At 41.9% G+C, this 27577-nt stretch overlaps 1 protein-coding gene across 1 annotated transcript in view; it reads right to left on the reverse strand.

The window, feature by feature from the left end:
* smad6b (SMAD family member 6b) overlaps positions 1 to 18273 on the reverse strand; it is a 24059-nt gene extending 5786 nt beyond the window's left edge. The window contains exons 1-3 of the mRNA XM_027161870.2: positions 16696 to 18273; positions 12506 to 12562; positions 11652 to 11729 (exon numbers count right to left, since the gene is read on the reverse strand). Coding sequence (XP_027017671.1) covers positions 11652 to 11729; positions 12506 to 12562; positions 16696 to 17479 — 919 coding nt within the window. The 5' untranslated portion in view covers positions 17480 to 18273. The remainder of the gene's footprint in view (positions 1 to 11651; positions 11730 to 12505; positions 12563 to 16695) is intronic.
* Positions 18274 to 27577: the final 9304 nt, after the last annotated feature.

The following is a 27577-nucleotide window of genomic DNA, read 5'->3' on the forward strand; positions in this document are numbered from 1 at the left end:
TGCAGACAAAAGGTGTAGTCTCCCTCAATCTGGGAGTAATTACTACTAAGTACAACTAAGTACACAATAAGGTCTTGAGAGTTTCAATGGCAATCCTCTCTTATTATCCGGTAATGCTTTTAAAAGCAGAGAAGAAAAGAAAAAGAAAGAAGAAGAGTAGAAGAAGAAGAAGAAGAAGAAGAAGAAGAAGAAGAAGAAGAAGAAGAAGAAGAAGAAGAAGAAGAAGAAGAAGAAGAAGAAGAAGAAGAAGAAGAAGTGCCCTGGGCTAAACTCACATCCAGAGAGAAAACGAGCAGACAGGAGAAGAGCAGTTTGGTTTAGAGAGCATGTTGTCTCTTCCCGCCGAACTGCAGACCCACATTGCTCTCTTTTTCATCCCTCTCTAATCCAGGGAATTCTGAAAAGATGAACTCATTCCTCTGCTGCTCAGAAAGAGCGAGGGAAGGGGAGTGAGAAGAGAGAGAGAGAGAGAGAGAGAGAGAGAGAGAGAGAGAGAGAGAGAGAGAGAGAGAGAGAGAGAGAGAGAGAGAGAGAGAGAGAGAGAGAGACAGGGAAAGAAAGGACTGTTGGAGTCTCTTATCCTGTGCCAAGGATTAGATTCCCCTCCAGCTATTAGGCTGTACCACTAGGCTGACAGGCAGAGGGGGAGACAGCCTCAGAAGTGCATTTCGATGTGTGTACCAGAGAAAGAGATGAAAAGGGGCTAAAGCCAATAGAATAAGAATAAGGCAGAGAAACAGACAGGGTGCAGTTTATGATGGACAGCATTGGTTTTTTTGACGTCAATCCAGACTGATGGAGAATTCTTCTTCCTTCTCTGGCTGTATTTTGGGGCGGAGTGGGAGGTACAGGGGTATGAGGTTTGCTCCATGTGGGGGGAAAAAAAACTACCCCAAACAACCCCAAGCCTCTCCCTCAACTCTCCCATTCCAGCTATGTGGTACGGCTCTGATGTTTTTTAGACTCGCTATCGCTACAAAGCAACTTACAACTGGCTACGGCTACATTTAGGCTGGCGTCTGTGCTATCTCTGCCATCAAAGACTGCTCTATCAGCCAGACGCACTAACCGGTCCTGCACCCTCACTCAGATAGATTTCTGTTTTTTGTTCTTTTCTTTTCTTTTTTTCTTTTTCTTTTTCTCGCGGCATTCTCTTGCAAGTCTGAGATTGAGCTCGGGCCAGAGACAAAAGGCCAACGCAACAGAAGCTCACAAAGAGCTCCACACTAACACCAGTCACCCACTTATTCAGATAGGGTTGCGCTAATATAATGCCTAACCCATGAATATAATCAAGAAGAAGAACAGGGAATCCCTTAAGGATCTGACTATATAACCCAGCCAGTGCCATCACCCTCCTGTAATCCTTCTTAAAAGACTCTGTGGCGTTAACGACGGACCTGGATACACGGTCAGATGACCGCAAGATTCACACCTCAGCCACATGTAAAGCTCAGAACTTGGCTGCTGTCGTGCAGAAAGCTGTGTTGCGGCCATTGTGTGTTCACACTTTGACACACAAGGTAACTGAGCACACCGAAACTAGCGACTCAGCTCCTCTGGAAGGGTACAGTGTGCAGTGTACAGTAGAAGTGCGACTTAATGTATGAAATGGTAAATCTTTAATATAATACATAGCCACAATTCAAACCACAGTATTTGTGCAATGCCTTTGGAAATGTGCTAAGCTACTGGTTTACTATAAAAAAAACCCTCATAAATTCTTTCGACAAACCAAAACAAACAACAACAACAAAAAAAGACAGCAGCTTCGGTCTCAGAATATTTAAGGTAATAAGAAAACACCAAGAAATTTCAAACAAATGTGACTTATATACTTATGATACAGAAAATTGCCCATAACATTCCACCCCTATTACCTCTATTGTGTCTCAGACTGAGAATAGGCTAGTACACGGCTTCCTTGTTTTGGTTTGTGATTAATGACTCAACCGACATGAAGTCATATGTCATCGGTTTTAGTATTTTCTTCCAAACATACCTTTTTTTTTTTTTTGGCAAAATTTCCACAAGAGTTAAGAACAATAAAGCATAACAAATAGAGGACTGATTAGATGTTAGGCTTCTGAAGTGAGACTATAAATGAGTTCAGTGAGCACTGTAAGCCATATATCTGTGCTTAGGATCCAAACACATCTGACGTGTTAGCAGGCGATGAGTTCTGACAGCTGAATGTAACAGTGCAGATTTGCTTTCAGGCCGGTGTAAAACTGAGTCCATTTAAAATGAAAGCTGTGTATTTGGATATGATGCGTCTGTGAGGTGATAGACACGCACTTGGCAGGGTGGATGCCTGACTATTGATCAACTGACTGGATTGCATAAGCGCCGGGAAAATGGGTTCTGTCAGGACGCCGCCATTCGAGTACTCCGTTTCAATTACAACAACTCAGGGCCGCACAGTTTTGGGCAGCCAGTGCGTGAGCATTAAAGCATAATGAAAATGTGGAAGGCAGCATTTCTGATCATTCACAAGTTATCAGGCATGTCAACAAGGCGACGCCAGAGGGGAACAAATCGAATAATGCCCTTCTATCACACTATACACACAATCTACATTTAAACTAAAAGCATGCATTAGACAACATTGTCAGCCCTGTGAGGATAACCAGATCTCTGTTCATAAATAGCCTGTGTACAAATGAGTTCAGAAAGGCCTCAGTAAAGGGCACTGAATGGCAGCACAAACTCTCTATTGAGCACTGTAATTACATTTGGAGAGCTAACCAGGCTCTGGACCGAGAGATGATGCGCTGGCTGCTGTGGCCCAGAAGGCCTCTGTTTTCCACACCTCCTACAATGTAAACTGGTCAAATGGCATTGAGGGAATAACATTGTTATGATGCGCAACTAACGAGATCAGAAAGTGTGAGCAAAAAAAAAAATAATAATGACTGGAGATTTCAATATGGGAAAAATGGCTCTGTTAAGGTAGCATGGTTTGGATTTACAAAGGGTATGAAAGTGGTCCCTTCCCAGATGAAAAATTTCCCTGTCAACGAGGCACGAAGGTTCACTGAACGGTTGGATGAGTATGAAAATGATGCAAATTATATGTTACTATGTTTTGAGTCACCAGATGCAGTATGATCAAAACACATATTTGAGGGAATGTCTTCAAAAAGAATGACGTTCATGCCTTCAGTATAGTTCTAATGATTTGTAGACTCGAAGCTGTACCGGTGGCTTCTAAACCCGTTGTTATAAAAACACTTTGTTTTTTTTCTTTCTTTCTATAGATAGATCGTTGCCTGACTCTAACATTCACTCTAATCTTATTCAAAACCTGATTTCTGAATGATCCCTACCTGTCTACTTTCCACCACACGGGTCACGGTGCAGTTAAGGAGAGCTTCAAATCCCAGCTGAACACCTCTGAGGACGGATCCTATTTGGTTCAACTGAATAATATTCCCACATTTTCAAGCACGAAAACAAACAAGTCTCCTCATCGGCTGTGAGGCTCTGGAAAAATCGAAAAGTACACATGTGCCAATATGAGTTAGGCTGACGGGTCTGAGCTGCTTTCAAGCCTTTTGATTACAGCACCCGTTTTTAGGACAGGGGGCTACATCATCTTTGCTTGGCTTGAGCAGTGGAAAAGAGTGTATGAAAGTGGGAACAACCACAACAGGAAATTCAAATCCAATTCCGTGGCAAATATATGCGCTCTGCTCGGATTACACGTTAGCAAATCACAAGCCAAGCAAATAGGCAAAAGCATATGAAGACATTAAAATTCCCTCTCTAATACACACATCTCTCTCTCTCTCTCTCACTGTGTCTCTCTCTCTCTCTGTCAGTAGGGAGCGAGTGTAGAGAAGGTGGGCTACATGGGCCCCGCCATTTTACCCTCACTGAGTATTCATCACCCGCAGAAAAATGTGCTAGTAATATATATATATTTTTTAAGTTTTAAAAATACTGTCCATCATCTGCCGCAGAACAACTGTCAAAGTTCCAAAAGCAATAATATTAATTTATTTTAGTCATCTGATCACACTGAAGTTTACACAACAACCCAGCCCTTCTCGTTCATACCAATTTAGAATTGCCGGTCCCGAAAAAACCAGCCAGGAGACAAAATGCAGAGAAAACACAACGTCAGCATCCACAACTGCCACCTCTTTCCGTCCGCTCCCCTGAGCCTGGGCCAAGCGGGTACTTTCAGTGCGGCCAGCACTCAAACGCAGCATTGTTCGGCGTCTCTGCAGCTTTGAGAGAAGGCTGGCTAAAATACTAAACCAACAGTTGGACATTCCATACATTTTTAATGGCATGGCTGGGTCTTTATTTGTTGTCCTAACCCCGTGGCCTGGCCTGGATGAATGGCTCTATTGGAGGAGTGCGGGAGCGCTGTGAGAAGGAGGGAGCGCAGAGAGACAAGCATCACCAACCTTCCCACAGCACGCTGGAGGATAAGCTCACTGGCACTGCTGTGCATAGGAGGAAATCTCCTGGTGAAAACGATAACCTGGGCAAATGGGCCGTATTTTCGGTTGGCGGAACGTGAGTGGGCCGCACGCAGCTGTCCGAAAAGCAAAGGCGCTCGTGTGTATTAGGGAATGCATACACACACATTAGCAGCTGTGCAAAGAACGATTGCTGTTGATACCAGTTCTAATGGGTCACGATGGATGTTATACTTACGTAAGGCTTATTTCAAGGTTAGGCCGGGAAAACAATGACGTCAGGCAGAAACATCATGCTAACTCTAAGTTGAAATGTCTCGTAATGAAAAGCCACATCAGATCAGATAGGTGAGGTTTTGCCCGGCTCCTGATAGTGTTGCCATGCATGCTAAATAAATACAGCATGTGGCAGCAGTTTCTGTTTACTTTTAACTGATCTGGAAGCCTATTATTTCCACACTGCACACTAGATTAGCTGTGGCCTATCAGTCATATAAAGGCCAGGGTACTTGACTAGGATGAATGACTGACGAACATTTACGCTTGGGCCCTGAAACAGCGTGAAGATGCCTGACTATGATGCATAATGTTCAAAAACACTGGCGTGAATAATGTTGGCGACGGGCTTGAAGGCTACACACGTTGCACTGCTGTGCTGTTATAGAAATATGCAAGTCACACAAAAAAAGACAAAAGAAAAAAGGATAAGATCCAAACAATTTGTGTCTCAATTCCAACCTCTTTCGTTCGCTCCCTTTCGTCTCTTTCTCGCGCTCTGTAAATGCTTCACATCTTGAAATCCTTATAACACTCAAACAACCTGGAGAGCAAACAAAAGATTCTAATCTAATATCCACAAGATCTCATTCCAATCCCACATCCAGGGGTCAAGTGGAGTACACAACTACACAAACACACACGCAGACACACACAATATACACCCAGAAAAACACACACATTGTGATTACAAACAAATCCTTCGCAGAAGACGAGACTCGATTATCCATTTCTTTTAAAATAGTTACAGATAAGATTGGCCTAAATATATAGACATGACCAAAAAAAAAACCCGAAATGAATAAATAAATAAGTAAACAAAATTATCTGCTTAAAAAAAACATCCTGTCATGATCTGAAATAAAACTACATGAGCTGGGTAGTTACTGTATCACGTTAGAGTGACTCCCATACAGCTGTCATCTAATGACTGATAACTCTGTGTGTGTGTTTGTCAGCTTTACGTGCATTATGTAAGGGGAAGAGGAAATCAGTCTCTCCGGACCGGAACACACACTGGAGGAGAGCCCGTGGCCTCACTGACAGCACAGTTCTGTTTGGCTATTTGTGTGTTTGCAAAAACATGTTTACTCAGGAAGTCTACCGTCACACACTCCATATGTAAAACTCAAAACAAACCATGTCAGGAAAAGGTCTGTTAATGAGCACTGATGTATAAATGCTTCTACATGCATGCACGATATTGCACACACATCCACACTTACTCTTTATCACATCACCTCCAGGCCACTGGCCTTCTCTTCAACATTCCTGAGCCTCCCCCTACCGTCAAAGGGGCGATTGAGCGGGGCCCTAAGCCCCGGCGCTACAAAACCCAGGCAAGCTTTTTAAAACAGGATGTTTGGCCGAGGCCTCCTTCCCCTCAAATAAACAATCTGCAGAACCTGATTTTCTGGAGGCAGGGTGGAAGTACTCGAGTCACATTATTTCCACATCCCGTATCCTGGAGCTCTCAAAGCCCTGGGGGAGTGCGGCCAGGCTCGGGGGCTGCGGTGGAAATCCGAGGCCTCATGCCAGGCAGAAAGGAGTCGGAGAGAGAGAAACACAGAGACAGAGAAAAAGGGGGCAGCCGCCATCAGTGGCCCTTTAGTCCGATCAACTGTGAAAAGGAGATCTTGCATGAGCAGGTAACAGGAGCGATGACTAATGTCCTACACAGGTTGGCATGACTAGTGGAAAATGCGGCAAGGTCTCACAAGATGCAGCACTATGGTGTAAATAACACATAGTACATCATGATGTGTTGTAAACAATCCAGTCAAATAAATGATGTTAAGTCCATTCAAAGAACAAAAGCCAGTCATCTCCACAACAGCCTCAGAATCAAAGGCTCCTAACATGGCCATCTTGGCTAGCTGAAGTCTGTCAAAACAAAGTATGTGTAATAAAAAAAAAAAAGGATTTTTAAAAATTTGTGGCTATTTTCTATCCACTGAATAATAAAAATGATGGCAATTTTAGGGAAAACACACACACACAACACAAACACCCTCTCTCTGTACAAAGTATATGCATCCAATCTAATCAGTGCTGCATCCGTACAGTGCCGTGTGTTTTGATTGTTTAAATGTGCCATGCATTTCCGCTCTGTCATCCTAAAACACACACACGCACAGCCCAAGGGTAAGCTGAACTTCAGAGGTGGTTCAGACTGACCTACACAGACAGGCATGTGAGTTTATACAGCCTGTATATCGGGGATGAACAACAGAAAACAACCCAGTGCCTGTGTGTGTTTGTGTGTGTGCCGTTGGCCTATCAGTCTGGAACAGAAAACTCCTGCTTATATCATGCAAAAACACAAGGCTAGCAGTAACTCCAACTGCTTTGCTGCGGTACTCAGACTAACACTCTATTACACTATGAAGCACACAGTTAAATACCGGGCTGTGTACCATCACCCACTCACATATTTGCCATGATGGCATTAAGACTAGTAGATAGGAGCTTTTGTGATAAATAACCCTGTCTATATCCAGTTCATGACTTTTTGGATCTGGGATCAGAAAATGCAAAGCAGATCCTAGCCTTGGCTATTATAGCTAATAACTATTAAACTATTCAGATACATCTCTACCTCAGAGAAGAAGAAGAAGAAGAAGAAGAAGAAGAGAGAGAGAGAGAGAGAGATCTTTAAATACTTTTTAAAAAGAGTAAATACTTTTTCAGTGTTTGTACTTTCCCAGATAAGACAATCCTGTCGAGCCAAGAAAAGAGGACTAAATGCATACTAGACAACACGCCTAACGTCTAAAAAACAACAGCTCACTTCCTATTCACTCAGTTGATGCACATCATGGCGGTGTAATACCACCCAAAAATCTACTAGTACAGATGTACACTTGTAAACAGTTTGGATTAGCTTCCTTTTTGACATCTGGCAGTTAAACTCCACTGTGCTTGTTAAGGGAGCTTGTGATGGCTTGTGACGTCAGTGGCTATGCCGTAGCTGCAGCGATCACTCCGGGCCATCTTCCTTGAACACTCAAACCTCCACACCTGGTCTGTTTATAACTATTTTATAAGATAATTCCACACAATTGCAAAATGCTCTGCGTGGCTTGTATTCATAGACTTACAAGTGATCCAAAGGCCTGAAAGGTTCAGGAAACAGCAGGAAGATTGGCAGTGAAGAGGCAACAACTTCACGCTGTTACTGATCCGGAGGTTTGAACGAGTGAAACACATAGATCACAAAAAAATAACTCAACTTGTGAGGAAACACAGAGACTCATGCACACAGTTATACAGGAAGCAATGAGAAAAAACTTCAAAGGGCATCGTTCTAATGTCCACACGACCATAAGTGGGGAGTGAGGAAACAGGTGTTCTGCATGACTACCCAGTCGAGGATTTGGCACACACACACACACACACACACACACACACACACACACACACACACACACACACACACACACACACAGATACAGATATACCACAGCAGGACCATATGTTCAGTGGCCGTTCTATGAAAAATGAAGACTTTATAACTGCTCACTCATGTAGACTAAACACAAGTGGACAAACAAACGCTTTCTGCACCAAGATGTCACTGGTCACATTTAGGTACAGAAAAACAGATGTCACTGCATACAAATTACAAGAAACGAACAAATACAAATGGAAGCAGCGCGTGACGCGAACAGTAGCATGCTTAAATCCTACACAACAATCAGGCACAGAATAACCACCGGGGTTGTGCTTCATGCATGACAACATTTTGTAGTCTCACTGCTGATTTGCACAACACTGGATTTAAAACGAAACAACAGAAACACTGAACAGATCAGGAACACACTCAGGATATAAGCATAATGTCAAATACTACCATAAATTGAAGGATTTGCCCACGGGACCTCAGACAGCTTACCACAACTCATTTGCCGACCTTCTCTGCTAAGCTTTAAGCTTCTGTTAAGCTTTCTAAGCATTTAGTTAAATTGTACCTAAAGAATTAAATACAAATTAGAGACATCTTAAATTCAGATGACATGCCCTTTACAAAAACATAGTAAATAATAATAGCTATAGCACGGGCCCCAATATTCCTTTATGGATTGTATAAAAATGTTCATTGTTTAATTCCAGACACTTTCATTACACGTGAGAGTTCTTCTGCCAAATCAAGAGGCAAACACTGAAGGTATGCAAACGAACATCTTTACAAAATCGATTAGTCAAGGGGTTGTGCGAACAACTCGTCAATTAATCAGTCTAAAGGAAGCCCTGTGGCTCGGGGTCATGTCCAGCTCACACTGGTCTGACGTCTTTCTAAGGGAAGTGTTGACGCAGTACACGGCCCTTGAATAACTATCACAACAGCTCTCTTCATCAACTAAATAAATAACTAGAACCTTCTACTGTTACAGAAAACAACTGAGAAATCGTTCAAAATAGCCAGACTGTTGTTTACAGTACATCAGGTTGCACAGTAGCTGCTTTTGAAATGCAAAGGTTATGCTTTAAAAGTCACCCGTTTGATTGGATCTCTTTACACAGCCTTTCTAATAAACGGCAGAAAATGATTTGCTACCATTTGGTTAAAATTCACCAACCTCTGTTCAGCCTGCTACTAATAACAGCAATGATGATGGTTGCTAATTATAACAAATGAGCCACTTTCACTAGAATACTATGGCATATTGGAAACGTTTAGAAGTATTAGAAAGAAAAAGACATTTAGAAAAAAAAATCTAACACGCTTATAGACTAATAGGCTGTTAGACAAGTATTCATTTAATTATTCTTCCGTCCGCACTACGGCTATCAGACAGGGAAACCTCTCAAAAGAAGCGGATGAACCCCGAGCAAAGGACATGAGATGCAAAGCCAAAGGCTATATTCCAGAAAGAAAAAAGTAAATCCTGTATGCAGCAATTGGTTTTCAAACAGGCAAACGTCTGGATTTTTGACAGTCGAACAAAACATTTCCAAAAAGAAAAAAGAAAAAAAAAAGTTAAGAATCACTTCTCCTACCTATCTAGTTCAGACATGCTTCACAATGATTGTCAAACAGCGAGGTATAAGTGTTAGGAGCAGGTATTACAGTAGCCCATGGGCTACAATCTGCAGCAGGCTGTTACCCCTACAAAACACACAATCTGCCCCCAGGCCCCACTTTTAAGAGCTTTACTAGTTCCTGCGTGTGGGTGGGGGACCACACGTTCGAGTGCTGCTCATTGATCTCCCCTCTGCATGCCAGAAGGGTGGGGTGTTGGAGACGGATGTGGAGGTGTGCTTATAAGTGCTTGGGGGGAGGAGAAGGTTTCTCCTCTTGTCTTGAGTGCTGAGGGAATTCTTCAGCTCTGACTTATGGAGGAAGTTTAGTTCAAGAGCAACATAATAAGTTACACATCACAGACATAACAGCAGAGTGAAGGAGAAAATCACCTCACTGCTAGGCTGTGATATACTGAAACATGATTTAAGTATAAGAAGAGCTTACATTTCTAAAATGCAGATGTGGGTCAGCTGAAGTTTGTTTCCCGTAAGGAAAAAATTCTTCTCTGTTCGGTTGAGCAAAAAAGGCCCTCTATGCACACCTAACTAACGTGGAGCACTGCAGCGGGTCCCACAGCTCTGTGCCGTATGAAACACAGTGAACTAGAATCAGAGTTAGTGTTTGAAGCAGCATTTTTTGTTGACACAGGGAGTGCCGCCAAGGCCGAGCAGTAGTGATGATGGGATATGGTGAATGTGAAGTGCGAGCCTTCATCTGGCCAAGCGCTCCATTCACTTGTGCAGTTTAAATATGAGCAATGCTATTCCCAGCCTGGGAAAGAAACGAGGTGAGGTCTTAGTGTCTCTCTCCGCTGTGGCTATGATCCTACGCATGCACAATATGCTTCCAGTTTTATGAGACAGGCATGTTGAGTTCATGCCATGAGAGGGGAGTGTTTCATCTCAAATCAGCAGACAGGACAGGGCTGGTTCTCCTCTTTTCTCTTAGTGTGGCCCTGTTCACAGGAGCAGAAACCTGTCCAACCCCCCCTTCCTACTTTCAGTATGCCTAGATAGAGCTGTAACGGTGTGAGCGTGCGTGTGTGTGTGTGTGTGTGTGTGTGTGTAGGGGGTCAAACATGTGCTATTTGAATGTGAGAATGCCTGCTGTGAATTTGTGTGTGCCGTAGCCGATGTGCGTGTGTGTGTATGTGTGTGTGAGAGAGAGAGCTAGTGTGTGTCCCAGCTAGCTTGGATCTTATTACAATTTGATCCCACTCAAATATTTCTGAAAGAAAAACAGGAGGGGAGGCCAGCTCTGTGGCCAGCCAGCACGGCCCACTGCGCCTCGGACAGCCTTACAATGAGAGCTTTATCTGCGGTGCTCTCCCTACTCCTAATGCCCTTTAATGAGGAGGAGTAAAGCACAACATAAAAACCAAATTACCTGCAAAGTTTGCACATTTAGCTTTACTGAATGAGAACTCATAGCCTCAAACACCAAGCCTCAAACACCAAGCCCTCCCTCCCAAAAATAAATAAATAAATAACATGTTCGCCCTCCATCTACATCTCTACCACATCTGCATATTAGCATTGGATTAAAACACCAGAAACCATTTAAAGCATAGAGAAATTCCAGATTCATCCCCTTCAATCCACTGACTCATGTGCCTTGACTGATTTCAAAACAAATTGTTCAAACAAGTATTATATAAAGAATGTATAATAAAACAACGAGTTATATGATGATTCATTTCCCAAACTATTCATCCAAAAAAGTCACATAGCTCTTGTTTGAACAGTGACATCACATCATGCGACTTGAAAAACAGCAAGTAAATCTGTGCATGCATACAGCAAAACCTGCGATAGTATTTCAAATGCAAAGCATCGACACATCGGTACAAACATTCTCAGTTAAACAACCGCATATTCATCCAAGGCCTGCACATTCCAAACGTAACCTGGACTCACCTGAGAATTCCCCTTGGGTGATGTTTGGTGAGCTGACAGCCTCCATTTCAGTGTAAGACAGTGTGGAATCTGACAGATCTAAGAGGACAAGACAACATTAGCATGTAAACTCTTGTCAAACAATTGCAGCTCTTTCTTCTATTTACCAGCATTACACTTGAATTTCCACTGTATATCATCATACATACTAAATAACATCGTGTCAGTGTTTTGTGTGGACTATTTGTATGATAGTGACCAGGAGGCTATGAGGTGTCTAGTAAAGCAGCCATGACCAACAAAAATGACCAAACACAGCAACAGCAGCCAGCCATCTTCTAAAATGCCACCAATACCCAAGAGTTCATCGTGGTTGTGGGGGATATCCCAGCCTAAACCCCAATTCTGAGCCAGGCTCCACTGGTTCTCACCGCACAGCCAGGCTTTAGACCCAGGCTGTCCGCCTCCACACTGGCATGTTGGAAATGGGCCTGTCGGATGCTGGCTGCAGCCACTGCTCACACTCGCAGTTACCGCCACAGATTCCTGGCCACTGTGTCTAATTGCCACCATTAAAATTCTTCACATTGTTGAACTCTTGCTTCCTCTCCATCCCACTCTATAGCCAGGGATTCAACTAACAGGTGACAATTGGTGGCATCACTGCAAAGGGCAGGTTATTATATAATTTTTTTATTTTTTTTTAGGTGTATTAAAATTTATGCATAGGTCATCTGTGGCCTCGTTGCTACTTAGAAACAGTTTCTCCTAACAATAAGCCTATTGCAACTATTAGATATACATTTAAAGACACTACAGTTTTTACACATGAAAAATGATGGCAGGTTTTCAGATATTTGTGTGGACACACTTACCCAGTGGCTTGTGTTCGTCACTAGGGGAAAGCCTTGAGTAAGGAGGAGGCGGCGACTCTGCAAAAGAACAGTACAGAATTACACCCAAGTCTTATTCTACAATTACCGGAGTGTTTATTATGCATTGCATAAATATGGCAGAAAAAAAATTAAGCGTTCACTGGGCATGCTCTTATTTCTCTTGGTGCTTCTGCAGTATATTAAGTTTAACACATCAGCAAGCAAAGAAATGTTATATATTTCAAAAACTTCCTAAACCAATTTGCAGTTATATATTTAAAAAGAACTAGAGAAAAGTATTGCTTTTAACTAATAATGCTGAACAAAAGTATATAATGCAATAAATATTTTATAGACCCTAAGATAAATCTGCAACAGGAAACACTTCGCATATCTCCCACAATGTGTGAAGGGGTGACGAGTAATGTAAACCAAGCAGTTTTTGTTTATTTTCTTTTACTGATGGCGCCAACACTTTATTTGATTAAGCAGGCCGAGCAGCTTTTGAACTGGGAAATATTCAGAATTAATTAAAACAATCCTTTTTAAAATAAATTAGTTTAAATTTTAAACTTGTGCCTCACCAAGACAGTTTACAGCAGGGTTTGTCAAAGTAAACTGTTTCACTTCAATCGCTTTGGCTTGCTATTTTTTCCATTCTTAACCCCATTCATATCTGAGGTTTTACCAAATATTTTTTAGATATTTATAAACCTGTCAACTACAAAGCCCGGCCGTCCACAGTTATTGGGCAAAAACGCCAGTCTAGGGAGCACAAAGCCTAGAAGAAAGTGACAAAAGTACATGACTAAAGATAAGATAGTACATGGCTAAAGTATTTTTGTTTTATCGCATTTTAGTGGTTGACAAATTCAAATTAAATCTACTTTAGTTTGATTTTAGAACATCATTCTGTAATAAATAAATGCCTAATATATAACTGCTTTTCTAATATACCCTTTTCTTGTTTTGATTTCTCATACAAGTGATTTATTTAAGCTAGCTGCTTACTTTGCTGATTCATCTCTAGCCTATCCCAATACTACATACATAATTCATAATACATAAAGTATTTTTTGGTAAGCTCGAAAATAAAAGTACATAACTGTGTATTTCTCGGTCGCCATAGTATGTATCTTTTACCTGGGAACCTGCATGTGGAGTAGCCTTAAATAGCTTTTAGAATATATCTTTAACCCTTTCTAACAGTACACTGGAATGAAATCTTATCAAACATTTTCAATCAGCACAAACAAATGAAATATTTATTGCTGCAAGTCTGTTGTCAGGACAACGTTAGGTTTCTGTATGGTGGTTAGGTAGAGTATGGTGACGGTGTGTAGCTGCTGGTGAACAGGGTGATGTTAATGGGGAGGGGTGTGATCACTCCTGTTAGGCAAACAATTCACAGCTCTCCACAATGACACTGGTACAGATATAAAGCAGGCTGCACAACTCAAGCTTTTTTAAGAGTAAAAAATGCCATGTACAACCGCCAAGAAAAAAACATTAGAACTTTTAAACATAGTAAGCTAGACTGAAAAAGCAAAGCTTATGAAAACTGCAATTACTTCTGTCTATCATATGAACCATTAACCCTTACTTTGGACTTTTTTTTTTTTTTTTACAAATAAATTCAATGATGAATACATGCATACACAAAACAATTGGAAATTCCATCTTTTGTCCTCTGGAAAAATAGAAGAGTTAGAGGTATATCTGCGGTCCATGAAGTCCAACTATGCATCAAAAGTTGTTTTTAATGGTGCAAAATATTCATGTGTTCAAGTAAAAGGTACACACTGAAGGCACGACATAGATCCCCTTGGTAACACTCCAGTGGCAAGAAAAAGTAAGAGGGTAAGTTAATGTATGTATTAGGCAATTTTAGCTCGTTTCACATTTACTTCTTTGCATGTCTTCATTCATATCAAAAGTGATCAGTGTCTTGTCATTCGTCAAGTTAGACATCAGCAATATCCAATTACATCGTCCTATCGCTCAGCCCCAAGTAGCATATGTTCCATATATGGGATTGGATCGTGATATATTGGAAGATTGTTGGAAAGTGTCTCAATCTTTCCGATATCAAGGCAAACAGATAACGGCTTCTGAAAGAAAACCAGCAAATGGCTAAAATAACGGCGAAACCACACCAGATGACATTAACCTTAACCGCCTCAACCAGCCTAGTGCAATCTCAGGGTGTGAATTCGCCATATTTACGGGCCGTTTGGCGTTCCATAGAAAAGTTTGTGAGCGCGTGACCTCGCCTAGAGGGAGCAGCATAAGAAGAAGGGGGGCGAAGAGCATAATAGCGTCTGTCTCTTTAAGAGCGGCGGCGGTAATTGCCAGGATCCTAAACTCAGTCACTCACATACACACAGCTAGTCAGTCTGGCGCCAGCAGTATGCAAACTGTATATTATCACCACTCCTTCGCCTAAATAGCATGAGGGGGACCTTCTTAGGCAAAAAGGGCTTTTAAAACGCAACTTGAAACTGATCTCATTTCAAAAGGGATAATGCCTAACTAAATAAAAGAAAAAGAAAAGTAGAAAACAGTTCCGTTCAGTATAGACTTGCCTCTGCTTATATGTTGCGATTATGTGAACTGTAACGTTTTTTTTCCACTGCTGTTCATGTGAGATACATTGAAACGCGGGTTAAATTAGAGCAGAAAAAGACCGATTATAACTTGGACCTCAGAATGCTCGTCTACGCGCGCGGTGTGTGAACATTAACGGGTCCAGAAACCCGGTTTTATCGGGACATGCATGAACACGCAGGAGTTATGTCAATGTGGAACAAAGCAGCAGGGGTCTTCTCACCTCCACACCAAAGTAATGGTGATTAGTCATCTGAAATAAGGGTTGATTTTACAAATTAGTGAAGGCACTGTTTGTGTTGGGTCATTATGGTCAGGATACTAGACCTCCATCTTCCTAAAAGCATTTAATACTCAAAAATTTGTGACATTTACAGCATTTGGCAGATGCCCTTATCCAGAGCGATTTATGTTATCTCATTTTTTTTTTACATACAACTGAGCGATTGAGGGTTAAGGGCCTTGCTCCGGGGCCCATGAGTCATAGCTTGGTGGACTTGGGATTGAACTCACAACCAAATGATTGGTAGCCCAACACCTTAACCACACACACCCCTATATCTCACCAACATGTTACTATCTTAATTTTATCATTTAGCAGATGTTTACACAAAGACTCATTAGTTTTAGCTCTATGGGCAACGTCTTATCAAATAACAGAAGTCACTTCATTGCTCATTGACATTAAAAAAAATGCAGTTCAGTGTAGTTAATTAGTTAACACAGTCCACTGGAATGCATATGTAGGCCATTTCATCCTTGTTTGCAGAGGTCAGGAGAAAGAGGTTAATTAGTTAGTAGGCCATTTGTCTGCTGGAATGACTTAAATGTTAAGAGGCCACATGTAATGGAAAGAGTTCAGTTGAGTATGTAGAAATGCAGCCACGTTGAGAACATAAATTGAGTAGAAAATCGTTCTGAATGCATACAGATTTGTTTAAGACTTCAAGGCTTTCTTTCTCAGTGTCATAAACAGGCTTTCCACGCTGACTGCCAGTTTAGCTTAAACCTGGGAACCATTTTAGTCTCACTGAGGCCTGCACCAGAGCATAATTTATCAGCAGCATCTATAACATGTTTATCAGACTGTTACACCCATTAGAAAAGTTCAAACTCTTAAGGTTTCTGTGGTTTTCCCTCTTAGGAAATGCTTCAAGGTACTAGGTAGAACTCTACTCCCTGCCAGAAAACATCCAACGTATATAAAGCACAGAACCCTTAGAGAACATCCGTATAATTGTTTTTGTAAGATTGCAGCTCAGGGTAAATATCTAGCACTTCATGGCATGAAAATCTGGAGAGAAAAAACCAATCAGGCTTGGAGTCGCACCACAAGCACTTAATAGCAGGGCAGCTTAAATTGTTTAATCTTAAAAAAGCTTGTGCTTTTCTAAACTCAACACGTTAGACATGCATGACAGGAGACAGGTACTTATTTGTACATTTTGTATCCGCCAGCATCGTGCACACTACATCATATTGGAATTTAAACGCACTAAAACACTTTAGGCAGCCAAGTAGCATGGTTTGAAGTTAAACTTGTGCACAAAAAGCATCCTTCAGGCTTGTTCAGGTGCGCTTACCTGGCCCACACAGGCGGCTGTAATGATAGGGGTTGCAGCAGACTAGCGGTCCATCGCGTCCGCCGAAACTCTTGCACTCGTAGAGCGCTTTGAGCTGCGCCGTGTGCTGCAGGTCGGTCCATCGGTACAGCTTACACACGAGAAGCTGCGGCGGTGCTGCGTGAGCGCCCAGACGCAGCTCTCCCCGAGCCACCATCACACACTCGCTCGGCACTCCGCCTCGGGACTCCACAGCTTCGACCAGCGCATCCAGCGTCTTCTCTTTTAGCCGTTTAAGCAACGAGTACGTGGCGGCCTTTAGCTCCTGCTCCGCCAAGGAGCGCCGTTTCGCCTCAGGACTCTCGACCGAGGAGCTGCCAGGGCTCCGAGGCGCCCACTGACCCGTGGTCGGGTCTTTCACACGAGCCACAGTCGCCGCTTCCGAACTTCCGGGTCCGGAAGAGTCCCGGTCTTTGAACAAGCAGCACGTCACCGTCCTGCTGTCGATGTCCTGCGCCGACCTGGGGCTTCCCCGCTCCGGAACACACACCACGGCGCCGCCGCGCTGATCCAAAGTCACCCCCCAGCCGGCGCTGGAACACACTCCCACACCGAGCTCCGCACCGGCCGCGCCGCTCGGGGTCATCGCTCCGAACTCGGTTTTGCCGATTTTTTTTGGATGTTCGCCGACATCGTCCCGACAGCAGTCCCCGCTCTTGCCATTGCCGTCACCCTCCTCGTTATCTGGAACCAAACGGCTTCTCCAGAGTCGCCGCACGAGACCTGAGTGTTTCGTCCTGAACATACGACAATTTAAAAATGTGTGTGTTTTGTTTTTTAATTCTGTTCCAATCGCAGGGTTTCACAACTGTTTATCAGCTTGTGCAACATTAAGGTTGGCCGAGCGCGGTGCAGCGCGCGCACAGCAGAGCACCGTGGGTCGGGAACAAAACCACAACATGGGCTTTAAAGGCACGTTATTATGTAGCATTAAAATATACAAAGTGTAAATTAAGTGCAATGCTACACTGAAAATCCAATACATTCAAAAGTGAATGCCGTCAGTCGTGCGTAGACACGCACAAGTAAAACGCAACTACTTGAGTTCATGTGTTTAAATGCACTAGTTCATGTTGTTAGACAATAAGTAAACAGCGCGCAGGATTTACACTGACCCGAGACAAAAACAGGTTCAACCTCAAACTAATAAAAAAAACCTATTGGAATCATAGAAAAATGAAGTTAAGCGAACGTTCTCGCGCGTTTCGGACTTTGAAACCAATTCCGACTCTACGGCCACATGAATGAAGCTCCTCGGCGGGTTAATTCCATACAGAACATTCCCTGTCGGATCTGATCCCTGCTGATCTCCTCACTGCTTCAGCACGATCCGGTCCAGTCATCCACAAATATCCCTTGTTTAAGGAGGCCAGTGAAGCAGCAATCCTCGTCTAAAGGTGTGCTCCTGATTCCGTGTTCAGACCTGGTCAAACACTGCAGCTCACAGCTCTCGCTTTCTTCGTTTCTCTGCTTTTTTTCTCTCCCCCCCCTCTCTCTCACACACATACACACACGCGCGCGCGCGCACACACACACACACGCACGCACGCACGGGGCCCCTGAGGAGAGCGGTGGAGCCATTGGCTGACTACCATCATGTGCTAGTCTAGACACTTTGGCGGCTCTGAGCTGCACTGATTGTTGCGCAAACAAGGTTTCAAGTTTCTTAACTCTTAAAGGCGCACCGTCCGTCCTGGGCTTCAACTTAACGCTGTGGGACATAGTCTGCTCTTTACGCCAAGCATTTGAGATAACTAATTTAAAAGCAAATATGATGTTTTACACACATTTATGGGTAACTAAATGTAACAGTGAGCTTGTCTTAAAGAAGGACAAAATATATATATATATATATATATATATATATATATATATATTTTATATGTGTGTGTGTGTGTGTGTGGCAAATTTACGTCCAATTAAATATTCATATATATATATATATATATATATATATATATATATATATATATATATATATATATACATATATATATACACACATATATATATACACACACACACACACACACACACACATATATATATATATATATATAAAATGATGAAAGTTTAACAGTTACTTTGTTGCATGTTACAAGTCAGTTACATGTATACAGCAGCTGCCACATTCGCTAGAATGAGAAAAAAGAAACAGAATAAAAGTGGCATCTGTGTTGGAGATCAAGTTATATCATTAATTACAGTAAAGAAGTATTGTAACTATTTCCCCATTGGTGCTGAATGACAGGAGTAGAGTGTTTTTGTTGGACTCCTGCCACAGTGCTCTACCAAGCCGAGTTATGTAAAGAGTTAAAGCTTCTCAGTGGAGTCTGCCAGGCGAGGCCACGCCCCCTCTCTGTTAACTTACTCAAAGAAGCAAAAGTTCGGCATGAGGCGCCTCTGATTGGCTCTCCCGTCTTTACGACTCTCCTCCCGGATACAGTGATTGGTTGAGGATAATAAAAAAAACAGCAGCTCTGTTCTTACAATTGACAGTGAATGAAATAAATTCTCCATTTGCTGGCAGGTTGCCAAAAAGCGGTGCACAACATCTGACACGCGTATTCGGCAAGAAACTGTAAATACGGTCTCAGCACTAGCTGTGTTGACAGTCTTATTTATTAAGGGAGAACATTATGAAATGGAGAGGTGAATGATAGGAGTAGGATAAGTAGATACCCCACTGTCTCTAGGAATAAAAAAAACCTTTGTCGTATTAGATGCATCATTATCATTTGTAATCGACATTTTACTGAATTTTGTACCACATTGGGCTATAAACCAAATGCTCAGATCACTACCATATGGCCTTAATTAAAAGTCATATGTTGGATTACATCCCACAAGGAATTAATTTAAAAGCAATCATTACGAGTGGCCAGAGTGGTGTTTGCCAGGTTGTGAGGTTGTGAGTGGTGTTTGGCAGGTTGTGAGTGGTTTTTGTCAGGTTGTGAGGTTGTGAGTGGTGTTTGTCAGGTCGTGAGTATGTGAGTGGTTTTTGTCAGGTTGTGAGGTTGTGAGTGGTGTTTGTCAGGTTGTGAGGTTGTGAGTGGTGTTTGTCAGGTTGTGAGGCTGTGAGTGGTATTTGTGAGGTTGTGAGTATGTGAGTGGTGTTTGCCAGGTTGTGAGTTTGTTAGTGGTGTTTGCCAGGTTGTGAGGTTGTGAGTGGTGTTTGCCAGGTTGTGAGGTAGAACAGTCAGGAAGAGAAAAGTAAAACGGTTATTACAATAATGTACTGAATTCTCCACTATTCAATAAACAATAACAAGCAAGTTCCTGTCATAATACTATTCATTTTCATATAATACTGACAAATAGCAGTTTATCGTTTAGGGTTTAGTGTCTTTTAACCTTCAGTTAATTGGAATCTTGTAATCATGGACCTTATGGTCTTGATGACTTGTTTCAGGTGTGTGTAGGTAGGAAATCAAAAACACTGATTATCCAAGGTGCTCAAAAAATCTAGGATTTATTCCCACGTCCTCTAGTTCTCCCTTCACTCTGAGAGCTGAATACAGATCCCAGCCTTTTCCTTATGATTGCTAGGGAAGACCATCCACACCCCTTGAACTCCCCCTGGAAGACCACCGGTAATAACCAGACAGTTAAGTTAGCTCAGTGTCAACCCAACAATGTAGGTAAGGATTACAGAGTTTTTTAATTAAACACAATATCGAGATAAGTGTTCAGACCTGCCACAGGAACAGATAGGATCAGGTGATATGTGTGGGATCTGCAGATATATTTATTTTCTGCTTTTACATCACTGCAGACACAGAAGTGTGTGCTTCGATCAGTCTTTCTTCCAAAGATTGCTTTCAGACTGAAGACAAGCAGAAGAGTGCAAAGGTTGCAAATTGAACAAGCCAGTCACTCATGAGTTGCTCACAATAATCTGTCCCATGGAAGTCCAGTCCAAGGCCAGTTTGTACCACTAGATTACTACTAGATTTTATTTTGTTTTAAAAAAATACATATCAACCCGGGCGCCACAGCATAAATGGCTGCCCACTGCTCTGGGTGTGTGTTCACGATGTGTGTGTGTTCACTGCTGTGTGTGTGCACTTTGGATGGGTCAAATGCAGAGAACGAATTCTGAGTATGGGTCACCATACTTAGCCGTATGGCACGTCACTTTCGTCACTTTCGTTTACATGTAATATAAGACTGTCATTTTCCAAATAATTATTCACATGTATTCCTAAAGGATGGATATGGAAAATTAACTTGCAAATCAATGGAGGGAGAAAATGGCAACACACCAATAAAATGCACCAGCCTGTGACAGCAGCCATATGTTCACAGGACAGTAGGTATTAATTTTTTATAAGGAAATTGGAAGTGTGGGTGCATAAGCAGGGGGTATTGTGTAGTGAGAAACTAATGAGAACCAGGCACATACACTTAGCCCTGTGGACATCATGGGGTGGAAGACACTAGATTGGCCAAGATTCTACAGCTATATCCACTGTCTCCCATGTACTATGGCTCATGGTCAAGGGAAACTTCATCAAACAATTCATTAATACCAGACACTTGTTCTTGACCTCAACTTTTGCCCCTCTGTCTTATCTAAGAAAGAATCATTAGCAATACATTGTATTTAATTGAAACTGATAAAAGCTAAGGCTGAATAGATAAATAATGTGCTATTTAAAAAAAAACAACAACAAACAAGTGTTTTGTTCGATTTATAGATGCAGACTTGTATTATGTATCTATTATTTTCACTCAAATACTACAACTATCCGGGCATGTTTGTGTCATGGGACAGCAAGAACACTGAAAATAGTTGAGATTGAAATAAGGGAAGAGAGAGAGAGAAAGAGAGAGAGAGAGAGAGAGAGAGAGAGAGAGAGAGAGAGAGAGAGAGAGAGAGAGAGAGAGAGAGAGATGGTTAAATCTTTAATTGGAGGCAATTTGATTCATTTGGTTGTGTTGGAGACAAGCAGTCCAGGCAGACAAGGCCTGAGGCAGAGTGTGTGTCATCTTCTCTATGTATCTGTCAGGGTAATTCATGCCCCTGGGGCTTTCTGTCAGTGGCCAGGCTTCATGGTCCCATTCTCTTCTTTCTATCAAGGCATTCACCTGAGCTCTGTTTTCCTTAGGCCAGGTAAAATGTCTTGTGCTATATGTTTTTCTATATGTATTTCTCACATGAGAGGCTTATGTCATTATAGGTACTGTAGCTTTAAGAACATAGATTTTAAGTTTGTCTTTGGGGTACAGTTTTATTACTTCCTGGTACTCCTGTGCTGTCTAAAACTATTAATTGTATATATTAGAAGTGCTGCAATAAAATATATATATTGAAATTAGATGTTTCTTTTTCAACCCAGACTCAAGCCTGGGTTGTTTGGGTGATGGAAAACGTATTGGTTAATGATGTTGTGCTTGAAGGCCAAAGCACATTAAACTGTTGTTATTTGATTCTCTCTATTCCACCTACTGCACCTTCATCACCTTTTATTTATGTGCTGTTGGGCCTCACAGTCCCAGCATGAGGGTGAGTTTGAATATACACACTGGAACGGTCTCAAATGAGTCAAGCACATTAGCAGTACCACTGCCCACTCTATACATAAACAAATCACCGTGGCCAAGCAGCCAAGCAATCAATGTTGGTGAATGAGGTGAATGAGACACCTGTGCTGCTCACAGGGAACTGAAACTGCAGCCAGAAGTTTATCTCAATCAAAATATGATTTTTCTTAAAAGGCTGCTGTTAGAGATGGCTAATCAATAGCATGGTTATCTCAGTGTTTTGTGTTTTGCTCCTTCTGTCTTCCTTACCAACAAAGACTGAGGCCCATGTAAGCAGATCAGCCAAGCCCTAGCCAGAGACACACTTGTGTGAAGAATAATATTTTCCAGCTTTTTATCAGCATTTGTTCAGTGGGTCATGGAGACAGTCTGTCTTTGAGAGCCAGATAACCAACTGAAAGCCCCTAATTGCACTGTCTCTGCCAGACTGATTTAAACACAATCATGTGCTTTCACACACACACACACACACACACACACACACACACACACACACACACACACACACACACACACACACACACACACACACACACACACACACTATCATAGAAACATTCATAACAACCCAAATTAATTTTAGTTGGATTATAATTCTAACCATAAACCAACCTAAACCTCTCTGTACTGTATTTTAAGGTTTCCTGCTAGATTAATTGTGTGCAAAGATATATTTGTATCTTAGTATTGATTAAAATCAGGATTAAAACGAACTGTCTGAGCTGTACAATATCCTGAACTACAGACCCTCAAAGGCTCATTGACAAAACAGCACAATTTACAACTGCATGCATAATTGCATGTATTAAAGGACTGCAGGGATAAAGCGAATTTCTGTATGAGAAGAGTTATACATTCATTAAGTTTTATTCTGGATTGCCTGTAGAAGAAACAGGGATACATTACAGTGAGAGACGAAAATACTGCACAAGAAAGAGATGCCAACACACACAGAAAGCACAGAATCAGGGCCAAAGTAAACTGGCACTGAGCAGATTTTCACACATTGGAAAGACCCAGTCCTCACACCAGGGCAAAAACATTCACATGTAGGCCCTAAACACACTTAACATAGCCTCCATCAATAACAAATTACTGACTTGGCACAAAAACAGTGCACAGTGAATAAGGTACACCAGAATGGCACTCAGTAAGGGAGTTTGTTGAAATAAGGGGTCTTGTAAAAGTTCCCCAAAGGGTCAAATGAGAGAATCAGAGTGTTGAGAGTTTTAATGAAAGTGTGTTTGTTATGTGGAGGCCTCAGCCGACATGGCATGGTGGCTGAGTTTCATGGACATAGATGAAGGAGGAGAGGAGAAGGAAGGGTTGCTGGAGAAAGTACAAACAGTCTCAGTGTGAACCGCTGTACTTTTTTAATGTTTCCCGAATGCTAGTAAATCCAGCTCTCTTAAAAAATATCCATGCTGAAACCTAATGCCAAGCATGACATCATCTACAGCACGGATATTTTTTTTTTTTCATTCATTTTTTACAAACTACTTTTTTAGAAAAATGCTGAAGGGCTGCTGTGGCCACCAAACATAGCATATATCTACTTACTGTGTACCACCACACAAACCAGCACTAAGCCATCGAGTCCTTTTAGAAGAATTTTCTACAGAGAAAGTCAACAAAACAAAGAATCGGTAGCCATTTGGCTCTACTTTTTATTGCACAAATGCAAAACATCTGTCAGATTGTAGTCAACTGAAAGTTCGGGATGGTGATGTGATGAAACCTCATTCACCATTTCTTGCCTGGATGTGCATGGATTTTTGCCCTGTTTTTAATGAATTCAGTGTTTCTGACAGAGATAGCTAGAGCAGCAGTCACTCGAGAAGCATTACATTCAAGAAGCCTTAAAGAAAGCAAATGACAATACATTTATTAGTTTACAAGCCTGTTTATTTTAACTTGGCTGCCTTGAATGTGCAGATAATGTTCAAGTTTTCTAAAAGTCATATCAGTCCTGTTTTACATTCGGAATGTATCTGTGTGAGTCTGTGTAAGGGTGTGTGCGTGTGTGCTTTTTCTCACCAACAGTCATGCATCGGATGCTCATTAGCTCAGTGACTAGGATGTTGGCGGTCCTGATAGTGATAACCAGTTAGTCTGGCGTCAGCCTGGTAAGTAAGCAGTGGCTCCCCTTCTAAAGTTTGATAGGCTATCAGGAGACAGTCTGTACAGGGGAGACATGGCGTCCGGCTTTACATGACCTCCTAAAATAGAGTGGCCTGCAAAGAACAAGGTTCCCAACATCTCATCCAATGGGGACGGACCCACACTGGGGCCAACACAGGAAGAGCATGTCATCAGGTTCATTTCTTCTAATGGGAGACAGCACTGCTACTAGGGTGGCAACAAACATAACCATTAACCAGCTCTTCATAACCTTTCACCTTGTTTCAACCCTATTCATTTACACAAGAAGCCTGTAGAATCTGGTCACACTACTGGTATGTTTAGATTAGAAACTTCTGCAACAGGCAGTGTTGATGTTGTTATGCACTCCCTTATAATGACCAGTAGAATATGGTCAATTGCACTATCATGCACATTCAGTTAGTCAGGTCATAGAGAAGAGATAGAGACACTCAATATCTCACTGCAGGATAAGCAGTTCACACACTATACTGTAAGTGCAACATACAAGTTTAAAAATTGCAAGCTGACCAATACAGCAAGGACCATTTTTCCGATACTAACTGGTTTAATATACACCTCGTGCTTTTGATACTGTCAACAGTCCATCAAAGAAAGTTGACCTTTTGCTTGAGTAAGTGTCTGTCCTATGGAACATGTTATTTTTTATTATGAAGCCTTGGCTTCCTCTCTCCACCATTGGTGAATTAAGTCCTTCTTGTGCAGCTTGGGTCAAACAAGTAACCCGCTCGTCCCCGGGACATGATTTACTCCACCACAGCGGGCACACTTCCACTATGACCTCTGACTCTGCTCAGGCTAAGTTTTCCCAGAAGAGCCACTTGTTTGGTAGAACAGAGATAATAGGTGGTAATGCTGGTATAATGCCTTTTTCCCCAAAGTAGTGGGAATATAACACAGCAAGACTGGAGCTGGGAAAGAGGGAAGACCAGCAGAAAGCTTTGGCTTATGAGCCAGAAAACACAGAAAGCCTAAGGGAGGCTAGTGCAAAGCTCTGTTGGCTAGAGGGCCTGGGAGAGCAGTTGAAAAAAATGGACAGATGAGTGGCTACTAGGGCAATTAATGTGTTCTCAACCAATCAGTGTCAATGTATTTCTGAATCCAATAAAGTACATCTACATCTAAGTAATTTATTCAGTTCACATTTATTATGTTACATACTTATCCAAGTGCATCTGCCTATAAAAACTTAACAAACTGGAAATATCATTGTCCACATTTATTAGAATTAAGGACAATGTGCAGAAACAGTCAGGTAAATGCCATAGCTGACAAAAGCAAAAAAAAAAAGTCATGGTTTTTATACATGACAAAAAATCAAGTCAATGATGTTGGTGATTATGACTTCATATGTAGGTATTTAAATGACTAGAAACAGAAAAAAAAATAGAGAACAGGAAAAAGTAGGCAAAGGGAGGAGCATTACATAAATGACTTTCACATACCTGTCTTTCTGAGCATATCAAGGCATGAATCAGACAAGTTATCAATACTGGTGCTAGTGTGATTAATCTCCATATGTCCATTCTCTTGTACTCCCCTGACAGGGCAGCCATGTTAAAATCAATTAGTTTGTCTCTCATCTTTATAGCCTGAGGCAGCCTATGAAAAATGGATCTGTTTATAGGGTGATAGAGTAACAGTACTGCACATGGCACGTTGGATCCCAGAAACCTAATAGAGCTTTGCTGTGGCAGTTCTACAAACACTTTCTTTACAAGATAGAGTCAGGTTAACCATACCAGAGGAAGACACGTGTGAGAAATGAAAGAAATGCTTGGACCTTCGGAGACTCCAAATAGCACAGCGGGTGCCTATCTCGGCACCACAGAGTGCTTGTCAAGGAGTCGCCGTCATCAGGGCTCCTGGAGGACTAACGACTTCTAATTCTGATTTACTTGATCTGGTATCTGAGAGGAAGCTGCATACTGCCTGCCAGTCTGGCTCCCTTCATGACCTCAGCACGTAGGCTTGCTTACAATAGGCAGCCAACAACAGCAGCTCCCACAGCCTCATGGGTAACATGCAGTCACTGGTAGAGGGAGGATATCCTGGTGGAGGGACCCGGAAAAGCCTTCTTGGGTCAGAGACATAGCTGTGAATTGGCTCTTTTTTACCTTTTAATGTATCTTCCTCTTGCCTTAGAAAAATTACAGTGTAAATCTACTGTATGATGACTTTTATTGTTTACACACTGACAAATGGATTTACATTTTTGGCAGATGTTGTTTATTAATAACCATAGAAAGGTTTATTTGCCAAATGTTGTAGATTGTCAGTTTCTAACACTAAAGTGTAAGAAACTGTATTTTTGAAAACGATTTGCCCCAACATTATTTGCTCATAGAATGGAGCATCTCTGAACTTATTCAATCTACTGATTCTTGATGAAATTATGTAAGATGTGAGTAAATGCTGTACATTTTACAGTAAGGTTGATGCTGGTGTACTATAACCTAGAATGTGGGTGTCTTGTGGGGAGTGCTTGGGCATTGGATTTGAGTTTAGGGCAAGTTAATGTTCTAGTAATATAGATAAAACCCAATTTCGGAGCTGCACCAAGAATTCTGAAGATGATACATATGATGCATGGGGCGTAGTAAAAAGTCCCAGAGCCCCTGTTTGTGAGAGCACTCTCTAGGGAGCAAAGATTAAATTATCCACATGCAGCCTCTCACTGTGTACATCACCACTTTTTAAAAGTGTGTGCTGGAGGGCAGGCTGTGGCCATTGTGTTGCTTGTATGAGGCCCAACAGGTCTACCAGATGAACAGTGATAAAGGTCCTACTTACTGTGTTTTATAAGCTCCTCTCAGCAGAAGCTAAAAGAATAAGGAAACGTGGCCTCCCACTGATGTGGAAAAGCAGAACACTGGCATAAATAACCTAGCATAATAACATAGGATGTGAGAGACTCAGGGAAAGAATAGACCACAGAAATGATAGATGGCATTATGAATTCTACTGTTATTCCTGATACAATGTTCACAAGTATGCAGAGCCTTATAAAAATGAGCAAGTGTCTAACCATATTTTACATAGCTACATGTCACACTGCCCAGTTATCGGTGGTGACCTCATTGTATCCAAAGAATTCAAGGAACCTACCTTCATCCCCTAGCCATGATTCACT

The sequence above is a fragment of the Tachysurus fulvidraco genome, chromosome 13, assembly GCF_022655615.1.
Source record: "Tachysurus fulvidraco isolate hzauxx_2018 chromosome 13, HZAU_PFXX_2.0, whole genome shotgun sequence".
Classification (NCBI taxonomy): Eukaryota; Metazoa; Chordata; class Actinopteri; order Siluriformes; family Bagridae; genus Tachysurus; species Tachysurus fulvidraco.